At 44.7% G+C, this 14,914-nt stretch overlaps 3 protein-coding genes across 10 annotated transcripts in view; 1 reads left to right on the top strand and 2 right to left on the bottom strand.

The window, feature by feature from the left end:
• The window catches only part of LOC144682565 (BTB/POZ domain-containing protein KCTD14-like), a 1,380,231-nt gene that overhangs the window by 754,346 nt on the left and 610,971 nt on the right, over positions 1–14,914 (bottom strand). The window lies entirely within an intron of this gene.
• The window catches only part of ints4 (integrator complex subunit 4), a 445,537-nt gene that overhangs the window by 325,330 nt on the left and 105,293 nt on the right, over positions 1–14,914 (bottom strand). The window lies entirely within an intron of this gene.
• aamdc (adipogenesis associated, Mth938 domain containing) overlaps positions 1–14,914 on the top strand; it is a 112,085-nt gene that overhangs the window by 74,219 nt on the left and 22,952 nt on the right. For all 6 annotated transcript variants that reach the window (XR_013577073.1, XR_013577074.1, XR_013577075.1 and 3 more), the window contains one exon: positions 9,621–9,670. Coding sequence is in view for 3 of the 6 variants with exons in the window: in XM_078544999.1 (XP_078401125.1) it covers positions 9,621–9,670 (50 nt within the window). In the remaining 3 variants the exon portion in view is untranslated. The remainder of the gene's footprint in view (positions 1–9,620; positions 9,671–14,914) is intronic.

Here is a 14,914-nt window from a genome sequence, read left to right as displayed (position 1 = left end):
TGGCTGATCCGATAATCCTCAACTCCACTTTCCTGCCTTTTCCCCATTCCCTTGCTGATTAAAAATCTGGCTATTTCAGGTGAGACCATAAGATGTAGGAGCAGAAGTAGGCCATTCGGCCCATCGAGTAATTCCATCTTTCGTCAATACTGCCATCTGCTGTGGTGGGATTCAAACCTGGGTCCTCGGAGCATTACCCTGAGGTCCAGTGACAATGCTACTACACCAACACCTCCCCCTAGCTCTTGGAGCTCTCCAGTTAATTACCAGTTACTGATTAACCTACTCCTTCTGCTGCACCAACGTGGAAATCAAATGCTGCAGGCTGAAAAAGAGTAAAAGAAATGAGCCACCGCCTCTCCCCACTTCACCGAACTCACAACTCAGCAAGCTCTACTTCTTGCAATAAACTGAAAGCACCCCTTTTCTCTTATGCACTGAATTCCCAGGCACTCCCTCTGTCTCCATCTCACTCAGGCGTAGTCTGCCTTCCAGGCCGTGCCCCTTAACTTTCCATTGGTTTTTGAGCGGCAACGCGCTGTCATCTGATAGTGTGGTGCCTTCCCTAGGGGCCTCTGTGAACAGGCAAGCAACAGCAAGGCTCTTCAACCAATCACATTGAAGAATCCTCACCGAGACGCTCAAATTGTAAAACAAAAGTATGAATTAGAATTATTTAATTCATTTCGAAAGTCATGTACAGGAAGTGAAATGGGGGAAAGAAAGATGGGATTAAGAAAGAAATGAGTCAAAACAAAAAGGTAAAAGTAAATTTACTTTTTTTAAAAAAAATCACTAATAATAATTAAATTCTGAAGGAATGAGCATCCAAATTTGGAAACCTAAACATTTGGTGCTGGTAAGTTTTAGACTTACTGTTAAAAATTCATTTACACTTGAATGAGCAAGCCTTAACTTTTTCTGACATGCTTAGTAGGTAAATACCCTAGCATCATGCCCTTCATGGGTTTCAATATGGAGTCACTCAGTGATGCACAGACGTAGTGAAGCTTGTGGAGGAGAAGGGCAACTTGACAGGAACTTCATGCTTTCTGTGTGTAACTGCACATGTGTGGATGTCAGATGTTGATGTCTGATTTACTTCTTAATAACATATATTAACGTGGATTGTTGTGTTAAATGAACTGACCCCCAAAGCTGTGTTCAGTAGGACATTAAAGGAGGATCATAGATTGTTACAGCACAGAAGGGGGCCATTTGGCCTATTATGGCAGTGCCAGGTATACAATTAATTCCATTGTTTAATTGTTACAATTAGTTCTGCACAAATAATATATGTGAATACATATCCCAGGATGTCACATTCACTGCGGCAGTGTAGTTATGTGTTGAGGAACAATGCATCAGCCCACTAACCACGTGGATAGCTGAAATAAATACATTCGATGAAGCTCCAGCATTGAGAGTCTAACTTGTGAACATTTCTAACTTATGGGTAGCAGAAGACATAGCATGGTGGCAATGGGTTGTGTATGAGTTAAAAACCCAAACATTTTAAAGAATTTTAATTCTGAGTAAGCTTGAAAAATAAACCCGAATTAGTGCCAGAGAGAAAGAGAGAGAGAAAGAAACTGACTGAATCATGTGAAAACAAGATGCCTGCCAAAGCAATAGACACACAGCACCAACCCAAGTTGAATTGGGAGGCTGATATTTGTTGTAGAGGCATTTGACGAGGTTAAATTTGAGAAAGGGTTAAATTTGTATAATAGCTGGGAGTTGAGTGAAGACGACAGCAGAAATCCAGAAACAATTTTTGAAAAATTCAGCACCCATCTCCAGCCCAAGTCAAATCATCAGATCTAATCATCAAAATGAATTTCAAGGCCCGAGGCAGGAATTGGGTGAGCCTGTTGATAATTTCAAAACAAGGTTGAAAAATGCAGCCCGAAAATGTAAATTTAAGGAAACAGATGAAAGGTTGCTAGATCAGTTCATTTGGGGCTCTACACACCTTTGAAGCACAAAGGGATTTAACTGGAAAGGGCAAGTTCACAATATCACAGGCTGTCAGAGAACATGAAGCCCTGAATAGACAGATGAAAGTGATAACTACCCAAATGGCTAGCTTTCAGCTAAGTGAAGAGAAAGGCAACAGGGTTGATGCAATGAAACGGTGACAAAAGAATGCAGGACAGAGAGAGAGAGAAAAATGTGCAAAAGATGTGCCTGGACGACCACATGAGTTCACAGGCAGAAGGAAATGTCCCACATATGGATCAAAGCTCAGAGCTTTCGGAAAGCCAAATTGCTGGGAAAAGGTGTGCAGAACAAAGAATATGGTCAAGGAGTTCCAGAGACAGAGCAACAGGGTGAATGAGAAGGAAAAGAAGCCAAAACATCCAAAGCCTGGAAGTTGACAATGAGCTTGAGGACACAATAGGGATAGGAACCAATACAGCTGCATGAAATGGCTGGATGTGACAGTCCCCAAAGAAAAGAAATTCCTGCAACCATTCAGATCAGGAAGAGGGTGAGAAATAAGCGCACAACCATAAATCTGAAGCTGAAGCTTTATACCAGCGCCCAGAGTAACATCATCCTGCTCAGACCACACCAGAAGACCTTTCCTGAAAATTAGAAAGAAAATGCATCCCCCAGGAAAGATGCTCTGAACCTGAGCAATGTCGCGCTAATGGCACATGGGAGAAATGAGATTCGACAGCTCAGAACAAACCAAATCAGGGGGACACGCAAAGGAAAAGATGTTAACCGTATTGTTGTGTAGATGTGCTTTATGACAAATGATTTCTAATTCACCGGCTGGAAACCTGAATTGAATTTTTAAAACCAGACTTCTTAAAAACGCAGACTAAAGTGACTTGAACTCATAGGCCAAGATGGCTAACCACAATTTGCATTACTATACATTCCACATTCCAATTCATTGGAATGGAGTCAGTCTGTCTGCAAAACCCATCAGACAATGACTTCAGGAGAGCATCTGAAGCCAGCTGAGCCACCAAGCTACATCCCCTGTCTCATTTGGAAGGCATCAATGGCAATCACCTGAGGTATTCAACTGTTGGAGATGGGCCATTAAGACTAATCGCTTGGACAATGGGACCCCGGCTAAGTTAGCTTCAAACATGAGCGAATCAAGTCACCTTTGGAATACATGGACAATGTCTTTTTTTTTATTCCTCTGGCAATTATAGAAGGAAAGTCACATGACAAGCCAACCCTTTGTATGTTTTAAGCACATGTTTCCTCAGCAGAACTGAGGACAAGTAGGGAGAAGATCTAAGTGTGGTTCCTCCCGCCTCCCTTTTTCTCCAACCCACCTGGTTATCTTCAAGCTCTGTTTGCTGACTGTGATCATGTATGGCGTCCTGCTGCAAACAGAGATTCCTTACCAGAACCCAACCCAGCCCAGCACTACTGTCTCCCAAAGGACAACCAACTTAGTCATCTACATCTTTAAATCAGAGGTATCGAGACCATTGAATTCATCGGAAGCCAGCCTGGTCACCAAACTATAGACTGGCTTATGGACTCTAATTTGGCCAACCCATCCTTACCCATTCTGTAATCTGTATTTGTGTGTGTGTGTGTGTGTGAATTTCAAGAGTGTCAGTGTACATTTTTTATTATTTTGCATAGGTCTGTTTAAGCATAATAAAGCTAACCTCTTTTATTTGTTAAACTCAAGAAAACCTATGCTATTGGTTCCTTTATGATCACAGCATGTAAACTGTTAAGTACTCACTGAATTGGGTCTTCAAACAAAAAAAAACCTGTTGCAGGCAAATGAGGAGAGGGCAAAGAGGGAAGCCATTCGACCCCCTCTGCCCCTGGTCTGTATAACTGTATATTCTCCATCACTGTAGCAGATGGTCCTGCTATCTTGGGGTTGTGCAGTTATGACAAGCTGCAGCTTTTCTTAGTAAACCATGAGATAAAAGGTCTAGGTGCAAAGATCCATCACCTGGTGCACCTAACACCACTAAAACTGAGTCAAATTAAAGATGAGACCAGCAAAGATGAAGAGTTATAGGTGCTTTCTCAGCACGAGATCCAGGAATGACCTTTTAAAAGGGGGGGAAGACCGTGGCGTAGACGGGTTCAAATCCCACCACGGCAGCTGGTGGAATTTAAATTCAATTAATAAAATCTGGAATTGAAAACTGGTCACAGTAGTGGTGACCATGACAACTATAGTCGATTGTTGTAAAAACCCATCTGGTTTACTAATGCCCTTTTAGGGAAGGAAATCTGTCACCCTTACCTGGCCTACATATGACCCCAGACCCACAGCAATGAGGTTGGCTCTTAGCTGCCCTCTGAAAGGACCTAGTAAACCACTTTCAAAGGCAATTGGGGATGGGCAACAAATACTGCCTTTGCCATCGATACTCATATCCCAAGAAGGAATAAAGAAAGATACAGAAATAAAAAAAGATACAGAATAAAGAAAGATACAGCAAGCACAGCCAGCAATACAACAGAGATGATACCTCATGAGAAGATACATACGAAATAGGAGTAGGCCATTTGGCTCCTCAAGCCTGCTCTGCCATTCAATAAGACCATGGCTGATCTGTCTGTGTTTCGAGTTCCACATTCCCATCTACCTTAGATTCTCGTTAGGCAAGGGAATCTATCTACCTCTGCCTTAAAATCATTCAGTGACCCCCCCACCTCCACGCCTTCTGAGGCAGAATTCCAAAGTCGCAGAACCCTCTGAGAGAAAAAAATTCTCCTAATCACTGTCCAAAAGGGTGACTCCTAATTTTAAAACAGTGGCCCCCCTAGCTCTGGACTCACCCAGAAGAGGAAACATTCTTTCAACGTCCATCTTGTCAAGGCCATTCAGGATCTTGTATACTTCAATCAAATCACCCCTCACTCTTCTAAACTCCAGTGGAAACAAGCCCAGTCTGTCCAACCTTTCCTCATAAGACAACCCAATCATTGCAGTTATCAATCTGATAAAGCCTCCTCTGAACCATCTCCAATGCATTTACATCCTCCCTTAAATAAGGAGACTGAAACTTCACACACTATTCGAGATTCGGTCTCACCAATGCCATATATAACAAGTACATCCTTACTTTTATGTTCAATTCCTTTCGTAATAAAGGATAGCATTCCATTAGCCTTCTCAATTACTTGCTGTACCTGCATACTAACTTCTTGTGACTCATGCATGAGAACACCTAGATCCCTCTGCATCTTAGAAATATGCAGCCATTCTTCATTTAAGTTATACCCTGCTTTTTTATTCTTCCTGCCAAAGTGAACAACTTCACATTTTCCCAGATTATACTCCATCTGCCAGATTTTTCCCCACTCGCTAAACTTATCTATATCTGTCTGCAAGTTCCTTGTGCCCTCTTCAGAACATACTTTTCTACTTATCTTTGTGTCATCTGCAAATTTAGCTACCATGCCTTCGCTTCCCTCATCTAAGCCATTGATATAAATTGTGAGAAGTTGAGGCCCCAGCACAGACCCCTTCGGGATTCCACTCGTCACATCCTGCCAATCAAACAAAGACCCGTTTATGCATACTCTCTGCTTTCTGCATGCCAGCCAGCCAGCCAGTCTTCTATCCAGGCTAATATGTTACCCACTGTGCTATGAATTTTTACTTTCTGCAATAACCTTTGATGTGGCACCTTATCAAATGCCTTCTGGAAATCCAAGTACAGTACGTCTACAAGGTCCCCTCTATCCACCGCACATGTTACTCCTTCAAAGAACTCTAATAAATTGATTAAACGTGATCTCCCTCTCGTAAAACCAGGCTAACTCTTCCCAATTACCTCGAGCTTTTCTACATGCCCAGCTATAACCTCTTTAATGATCAAACCCAACACCTTCTGCTAGCCGGGTCCAGAACAATCATGCCCAAATTGATGCAGGAAGAACTTCTCCAGAAGATGTACTTCTGCATTCCCATGTGGCCTTCATGCAAGCTCAGAGCCAGATCAACTGTCTACTGGATAGACATCCGCAAAGACATGGAAAGAATGGTGTCAGCATGCAATGTATGCCAGAAGTACAGAAATACACAGGAAGAGGAGAGCTACTGAAGTACCACCCAGACCATGGCTTACTGTGGGAGCTGATTTATTCGCACACAATCAAGAACGGTATCTCATAGTTGCAGTCTACTACTCAAAGTTCCCTTCTATCCAAAAGATCCGAGAGCTACAACAGTCCTCTCAGCAGTATGAGTTCTGTTCGCTGAGCAAGGGATTCCTGAAAGAATAATATGTGACAATGGAATCCAATACATCTCCAGAGAATTTCAGGGATTTGCTGAACAGTATGGGTTCAATACCATCTCCACATTACCCAAGCAGACATGGGGTTTACAGAAAGTCACATCCAGAAGATCAAAAAAACCCCTTACGAAATGATGAGAGACATGGGAAGACCCAAACCTTGCCTTATTGTCACTGATCTGCACCTCTCGAGGATGACATGAAATCACCTGCAGGGTTGTTCAATGGGAGAAGGTATAAGACAACTCTGCAAAGCAAGATACTCCCTCCATGTGACCAGGAGGAAGTAAGACAATAACTCACTGAGGCATAGGTAGAAGGAGGTCAACACTCCAACAAGCATGCCTGAGCTGTGGAAAAGTCAAATGTATACGATCCAATCATGAAAACCTGGAACCCAGCAAAGGCTGTTGGTGTAAGTGAGACTTTAAGGTCATACATCATTGAAACAAATCGGTAAGGAAATGAGAAGGCGCAGAGTCCATACTCGACCTGCCCCTGAGCTGGAAAAGCAGAAGAGATCACCAGCAACATCATTAACCAGCGAGACTAAACCACACTAGCCAGGTGGTGCAACATCAAAAACGTCACCTGCAAGTGACACAGCGTTAACAACATCAAGCGCGATTCCTACAACACCAGGAGCAACACACACAATGCCTGCAGAGCATGCCAACTCGCCACCTCAGAGCGATGAGTGCCAAATCTACAAGATGGAGGCCAAACACCACCTAAGTGATACCGTAAACATTATTCCCATGCCAAAAGAAAACAAGCTACAAAAGACTCTTGAGGGGTTCAGTTTGTTTATAAAAGTCGATTTTTAGTTTAGAAGAAGAGTTAATGATTGAAAAAGTTATATTGATATAGAGGCACTATATTTAAGTTTTAAAGAGAGAGGGATGTTAGGTTGTCATGTTATTTGTAAACAGCTGGGAACTAATTACTATGTGAACATATTTCCCGGGGTGCCACATTTACTGCTACACTGGAGTCATGTAATGATGTAATCGGTGGCGGCGTTCCCTTGGAATCCAGGATGACATCCGTCAGGCTTGGTGTGACGTCAGATGGCTGAGAAGCCCAATTCTGGATCCAGATGTTCTTCCGCAGTGGGGGGTATGTTGTTGCGCAGTGGATTGGAAATCGCAGCTCCGGGTTGGCTTCCTTCTCCTTCCTCTGCCGCTGCCACTCCACCTCACTGTCGTGTCACTGAGCCGCGAAATGGCTTGTGCCTTGATGGACCATGTGGTGCCAAGCTGAGCACTCTCCTCCCTGTCAGTGGTGTTAATGCCTCTGTGCTTTAGGGTGACCTTGAGCGTATCCTTATACCTTTTCCCTTGGCCATCGATGAGGAGGCCCAACACCAAGACAACTGTGCCAGCGCTGCCGCCTTCAAGCTGCGCCAATGTGTCTTTGACAACAGGGATCTTTGGAAGTGAACAAAGGTTCTGGTGTATACAACTGCTGTGTTGACCACTCTCCTCTACTGCAGCGAAAGATAGGCTGTCTATCGATGCCACATTAAGATCCTTGAGAGCTTCCATCAGTGGTGTTTGCGCCGAATCCTGGAGGTCAAATGGGAGGACTGTATGACTAATGCGAGCGTCCACCATGAAGCTGCGTCTACCAGCATTGAAACCCTGCTCCTACGGAACCAACTCCGACGGACAGGCCATTGTGTCCGGATGTCATGATGTATCAGTCTACGAGTCTATCAGCCACATGGAGAGCAGCAAGAAACACACTCGATGAAGCGCCAGCACTTTTGAGTCTAAAGCGTGATTGTTTCTAACTTATGGGAGCCAGAAGACCTAACACTCACTTTCCTGTTTCTTTTCCACATAGCCCTATAAATTTCTCCTTCCCAAGCCTTAATCCAAATCTCTTTTGAAAGCTACTACTGAATCTACTTCCACTGTTTTTTCAAGCAAAAAGCCTTTGAGGTGATAAGAATTCTCCTTATCCCTCCCCATGCCCCTTTTTTGGTTAATTACCTTAAATCTGTGTCCTCTACTTGCAGACTCTGCCGATGGAGATGGTTTCCAGAGGCTAAATTTCACGGGGGTTGGGGAGGGGTAGTAGTGGTGATTGCATAATCCTCATGTCCCTGTTGTAGGAGTCAGCCAGCAGCCAATGGACCTAAAAAAAAAATTCCCATCCAACAGTGATAAATAATAGGGTTGCCAACTCTCCAGGATTGGCCTGGAGACTCCAGGAAAGGAAGATCAATCTCCAGGACACTGCTGTGTGCAACCCTGAAGAAAAATCATCGGGGCATTAAAACATAAATTTTTTGTCATTCTCTTTGAACATTTCTCTTTACCAGATTTAAAATATTGAAAAAGGCTGCCTGTCTCACAGTCAAGCATCATTCAGTTGGGCAATGAGTCTTTTTGCTTTCCAATTGGTGTAGGGAGGCGGTACATCACAAGGATGGACGTGTTGGCCGACCAATGGCTGGAGGGCGGGGGGGCAAGTCATGTGATGAAACCTCCAGGAATTCATTTAATCACATTTGGCATCCCTAAGAGATAACGAACTGCTGCCAGGCTAAACAAGCTAAACTTCTGCCCCTCAGTGAGAGGAAGCCCCGCCCTGGAATGCTGCCAGCCAATCTGATTGGCCGGCTGCCCTAGCAGCCCCCAGCAGCGCCAGAACTGAGTAGTGGGCACTGCTGGTACTGCTATCAAAAAGAACTTCGATGGATCCTGGAACCAGGCAAATCCTATATGTTTAATTTCTCCAAACCCTTCATGATTTTGAATGTCTCTATTAAATCTCCCTTTAAACTGCTCTGTGCTAAGGAGAACAATCCCAGCTTCCCCCGGTCTCTCCACAGAAGCCCTTCCTCCCTGGTAACATTCTAGTAAATCTCCTTTGCTGCCATGCAGTCTTTTTAAAAAAACCTTTTTTGTTTGTTCACGGGATGTGGGCATCGCTGGCATCGTTTATTGCCCATCCCTAATTTCTCTTGAGAAGGTGGGGGTGAGCTGCCTTCTTGAACCGCTGCAGTCCCTGTGGTGTAGCTACACCCACAGCGCTGTTAGGGAGGGAGTTCCAGGATTTTGACCCAGCGACAGCGAAAGAATGGCGATATATTTCCAAGTCAGGGTGGAGAGTGGCTTGGAGGGACATTTGCAGGTGGCGGCGTTCCCATCTACCTGCTGCCCTTGTCCTTCTGGGTGCTAGAGGTCATGGGTTTGGAAGGTGCTGTCGAAGGAGCCTTGGTGAGTTTCTGCAGTGCACCTTATAGATGGTACACACTGCTGCCACTGTGTGTCGGTGGTGGAGGGCGTGGATGTTAAAGGTGGTGGTGTGGTGCCAATCAAGCGGGCTGACTAACTCTATATGCTTTTATTTCAGATATTCCTGCTTGCCTGCCCTCCTTGCCCTGCCGTCTCGATTCTCTTCAGGTGAGCATTACTTTATTTAGATTTTTGATTTCTTATTGTGCAACGACAGGATAGAAAACTTCCAATATAACAAGTTCCTTAAAAGCAATGATTTGCCTTACTTTGTTTTCATCCCCTTCCCAACCCCACTAAAATCTGGGAACAGATGGGAGCCATTCAGCCCCTCGAGCCTATTCCGCCATACAGTTCGATCACGGCTAATCTGTACGTCATTGCCATCTACGCACCTTCGTTCCATATCCTTTAATCCCTCCCTCTTCAGCCCTAAGAGAGCTTTGCTGACCATGGACTTCCATGTGTTGGTCCATGTTTATACTTGGCACGGTACTGCCGTGGTTGGCTGTTGCCTTCTGCAGGTTCTGGCTGACCAGGAGACTCTTCCACTCTTACCATCTGCCATAGGCATATTAGAAGGATGTGCAGGTTGATAATTGTTTTGTTGTGTGGTCAGGGTCCAGATGGGGCTTTTGGGGATTGTCTATTCTCCTGAAGTTTACTGCTCAAGTCTGTGATTTCTCAAAACCATTACTCTTTTTATTTTACAGCAAGTGTTTACACATTTGGTCCTCTACATGAGGTTGGAGCTTCTCCACCTTCCAGATCTCTCTCACCTCTCAGTCATGTGCTCTGACATCATTATCACATCAACATCATGTCTGCGTCTGATGCTAACTTTTTGTTCTACATCTCCCCCACCCAAATCTCTATCCCTATCCTATTTACATCCTTCTACCTCTCCCCCGAAAATTGTTAGACTTCACAGGGTTAGTCTCTGAAGTGACTTGACCAATCTCCCTGATTTCGTTCTGATCTCCTTTGAAGGTCAAGCAGGTGTTAGCGTAGTTGTATTGTCACTGGACCAGAAACCCAGGGCAATGCTCTGGGGACCCAGGTTCGAATCCCGCCACAGAAGATGGTGGAATTTGAATCCAATAAAAATCTGGAATTATAAGTCTAACATGACCATGGCTAGGAATCGTGCAACGAGTAACCCACCTCCTGATTCCCCAAAGCCTGTCCGCCATCTACAAGGCACAAGTCAGGAGTGTGATGGAATACTCCTCACTTGCCTGGATGAGTGTAGCTCCCACAACTCTCAAGAACCGCTCCAGGACAAAGCAGCCCCACTTGATTGGCACCACATTCATGAACATTCATTCCCTCCACCACTGACGCACAGTAGCAGCAGTGTGTACCATCTACAAGATGCACTGCAGGAATTCACCAAGGCTCCTTCGACAGCACCTTCCAAACCCATGACCACTACCATCTAGAAGGACAAGGGCAGCAGATAGATGGGTTCCCCTCCACTCTCAATCCTGACTTGGAAATATATTGCTGTTCCTTCACTGTCGCTGGGTCAAAATCCTGGAACTCCCTCCCTAACAGCACTGTGGGTGTACCTACACCACATGGACTGCAGGGGTTCAAGAAGGCAGCTCACCACCACCTTCTCAAGGGCAACTAGGGATGGACAATAAATGCTGGCCCAGCCAGCGAAGCCCACATCCTGTGAATGAGTAAAAAAAATAAAGAAAATATTCCATCCTCTCCCTTCTGTCAGTGTGAGTGATCTTCACCTGGGTGGTTGTAGAGCTCGTAAGTCTTCCCTTCTTCATCAGGAGTAAGCTCAAGTTTCTATTAGCTTTCTTTCCAATGATATTAAGGTTGTGCTGTTTCTCCTTATGATACCCTGGTCTGTCTCAATTCTGTACAATCTAGTTTATGTAATCCTGAAGCAGGTCTGTACTTGGGGAACCTTATTGTCCCAGTTCTGAACCTGTGGTGAGCCTCCTTCACTCTGAAAGGGCTCCGGCAGTGGCAGTGCGGAATCCATGCTTCCGCTGAGTCCTGGAATTCTTCCTGCTTCTGTGCTGCTCGGGGCATATACTCGCTGCTGTCCGGTCTCCGAGTCTGTATCTCAGCTTCGTATCTGTTGCTCTCGCAATGTCACACTGTTTTCGTGAGTCTTAATCCTTCTTCTTTTGTTCTTCCTTTGGGAACCTCTTTTTTTTGCCAGCCCATTTCCCTCTTTCTTAAGGTCCTGCTGGGTCTTGTATTCGCTGCCACCATGTTTTGTTGTGTGGTCAGGGTTTAGATGGGTTGTGGGGGTGGTGTGCTTTGGGGATTATCTGTTCTCCCAAGGTATGACCCATTAGTCTGTAGTTTCTCAAAACCACTTTATTTGCAGCAAATATTTACACATTTGGAGTTCTACCCGCGGTTGGGGCTTCTCCTCCTTCTGGATCTCTCTTGCTTCTCAGGCAGGTGATCTGACATCATTAATACATCAGCATCATATATGCTTCTGATGTTAACTCTTTAATATACAATAATCAGTTTGGCCACGTTATGAACGCACCTTCTGTGGTCATCAGGCCCCATAGTGTGACTCGAACCCGGAGCTTCTGGCTCGGAGGTAGGCTCACTACCCACTGCGGCACAAGATCTCCCTATCCCTTAATACCCTTCCCTAATAAAAGTCTGCCAATCTCAGTTTTGAAATCTTGAATTGATGCCCATGGCTTCAGTAGCTCTTTGGGGAGAGAGATCCAGGTTTTTCTCTCACCTTTGTATGAGGAAGTGCTTCCTGACAACACCCCTGAATGACCTGGCTCTAACTCTAAGGTTAAGCCCCCTTATTGTGGACTCCCCCTACCAGAGGAAATGGTTTCTATCTATCCCCTTCCCCTACCACTCACCACAACTCCTTTTAATCATCTTAAATATCTCCATTAGATTACCCCTTTAATCTTTTATACAAGCCTAGTCTAAGCCTTAAGTGTTTTCAACGATGGAGCATCCACAACCCTCTGGGGTAGAGAATTCCAAAGATTCACAACCCTTTGAGTGAAGAAATTTCTCCTCATCTCAGTCCTAAATGATCGGCCCCCTTATCCTGAGGCTGTGCCCTTGTGTTTTAGATTGCCCAACCAGCGGAAACAATCTCTCAGCGTCCACCCCATCAAACCCCTTCAGAAGTGATTAGTAAGTAAAATAGAATGTTGGCCTTTATTGCAAGAGGGGTGGAGTATAAACGTAGGGAAATCTTGCTACTACTGTACAGGACATTGGTGCAACCACACCTGGAGTACTGTGTACAGTTTTGGTCATCTTACTTAAGGAGGGATATATTTGCATTGGAGGCAGTTCAGAGAAGGTTCACTAGGCTGATCCCTGCAATGAAGGGCTTGCCTTAAAGAGGGAAGGCTGAACAGGGTGGGCCTATACTCATTGGAGTTTAAAAGAATGAGAGGTGATCTTACTGAAACATACAAGATTCTGAGGGGGCTTGACAGGGTAGATGCTGAGAGGACTTTTTCCTTGTGGGAGAGTCTAGAACTAGGGGGCACGGTTTCAAAGTAAGGAGTCTCCCATTTAAGACGGAGATGAAGGCATACTTCTTCTCTGAGGGTCATTAGTCTTTTGCAATTCACTACCCAGAGTGCAGTGGAGGTTGGGTCATTGAATATATTTAAGGCTGAGTTAGACAGATTTTTGATTTACTAAAAAGCTAAAGGTTATTGGGGGGGAGTATTGGGAGGCAGGAAAGTGGAGTTAAGGTTCCAGTTGGATCAGCCATGATCTCACTGAATGGTGGGGTAAAGTCAAGGGACCTACTGCTGCTCCTATTTCTTGTGAACTTATGAGCTCTGCAAATATTTCCAGTACTCTCTTGAAAGTTACTTTGCACCCTCTCTAAGGCCTTAACATCCTTCCTGAATTATGATTCATGGATTTTTTTTTTATTCGTCCATTGGATGTGGGCATCGCTGGCTAGGCTGGTATTAGTTGTCTATCCCTAACTGCCCTCGAGAAGGTATGGGTGCAGTGACTGTAGCTTTAAGGAATGTAGTGACTGGCTTTAAGACGTATTGTACTGTGTAGTGTCACGTGACAGTGTGAACAAATCAGCCTGAAATGCAGGGAACCTTAGGGGTGGAGTTTGTGTCTAGCTGTGGATCTTGATGGAAGCATGTAACTGCTGGTGAAGCCCTGTAAATAAAGTTCACTGTTTCTTATGAAAAACCTGTCTGGAAAATCAAGTCTCTCACGACTGGCAACGAGGATAAATTGGTTCAGGCACTGTCCCTCGCCCAGTGAATGTAAGTGTCTTGTTTTAAACAGAAAAAAAAGGGAAAATATCCTCACCTGGTATGCCAGTTTTTTGGCAGGATCGACCCCTTCGAGTTACCCGCAGAGGATTGGAGTCAATTTATAAAACATCTCGGTTTCTTTTTCCAAGCGAATGAAATAATGGCGGAGGAAAAAAGGAAAGCAATTCTACTAAGGGTCTGGGGGAATAAAACTTACAATTTAATCCGTAGTTTGACGGCCCCGAACGCTCCCGATTCGAAGATGTCCAGCGAATTCGCAGACCCTGTAAATGGTCATTTTCAACCCAAACCCTCGGTAACCATGCAGATGCCCAAATTTAATTTGAGAATAAGAGCTCCGGGGGGAGACCATAGCAACGTCCGTAGCGAAGCTAAAACAGCTAACTGAGCATTGTGACTTCGGGGATACCCTGAATGATATGCCAAGGGACCGTTTGGTCTGTGGTGTGCACGATGACGCCATTACTAGCTGAAGTAAATATCAAATTGAAAAGAGCATTAGAAATAGTGCTTGGGATGGAAAGCGCCGAGCAGGATTCACAGGCCTTACAGGGTGTACAAATTGGTGCCGTTTTCCAGTTGGAGCGGGAACAGACTGCCAGGCGTGGTGCGAAAGCCAGGGAGTCAGCCGTGAAGCGGGAGACAGTCCCTGCTACCCAAAAATCTTAAAAATTTCCAGCAGACAGCTCAGCAGCAAATCTGAAAATGAATTGTTACCGATGTGGAAGTAACCGTATCCCTGAATCTTGCCGTTTTAAAGAGACGGAGTGCCATTATTACAGCAAGGGAGGGCATGTACTGAAGCATTGTAAAGCAAGATTGAGACAGACTCCAAGGCAGCAAGCTAAACTGATTGAAATGCATAATGTGGAGGAACCAGAAACCACTAATTCCGATGTTTGTTCTCCATTTAAGATGAAAATAGGGAAAATAGAGCCAACCACTGCAGGTCAGTGGAAAGCCTTTGATAATGCAAGTGGATACCGGTGCATCAACCAGTGTAGTGGGAGAGCACACATTCAAATATTTAAACAAGAGTACTCAACAATTGAATATGGAGCGGACTTCAGCCAAATTGAAAACGTACACTGGTGAAGCCATGCGAGTGAAAGGTATTACCACTTTA

This window comes from Cetorhinus maximus, chromosome 7, assembly GCF_964194155.1.
Source record: "Cetorhinus maximus chromosome 7, sCetMax3.hap1.1, whole genome shotgun sequence".
Taxonomy (NCBI): Eukaryota; Metazoa; Chordata; class Chondrichthyes; order Lamniformes; family Cetorhinidae; genus Cetorhinus; species Cetorhinus maximus.
Note: the sequence above shows the minus strand (reverse complement) of the source record. Positions and strands in the feature narration are given on the sequence as shown.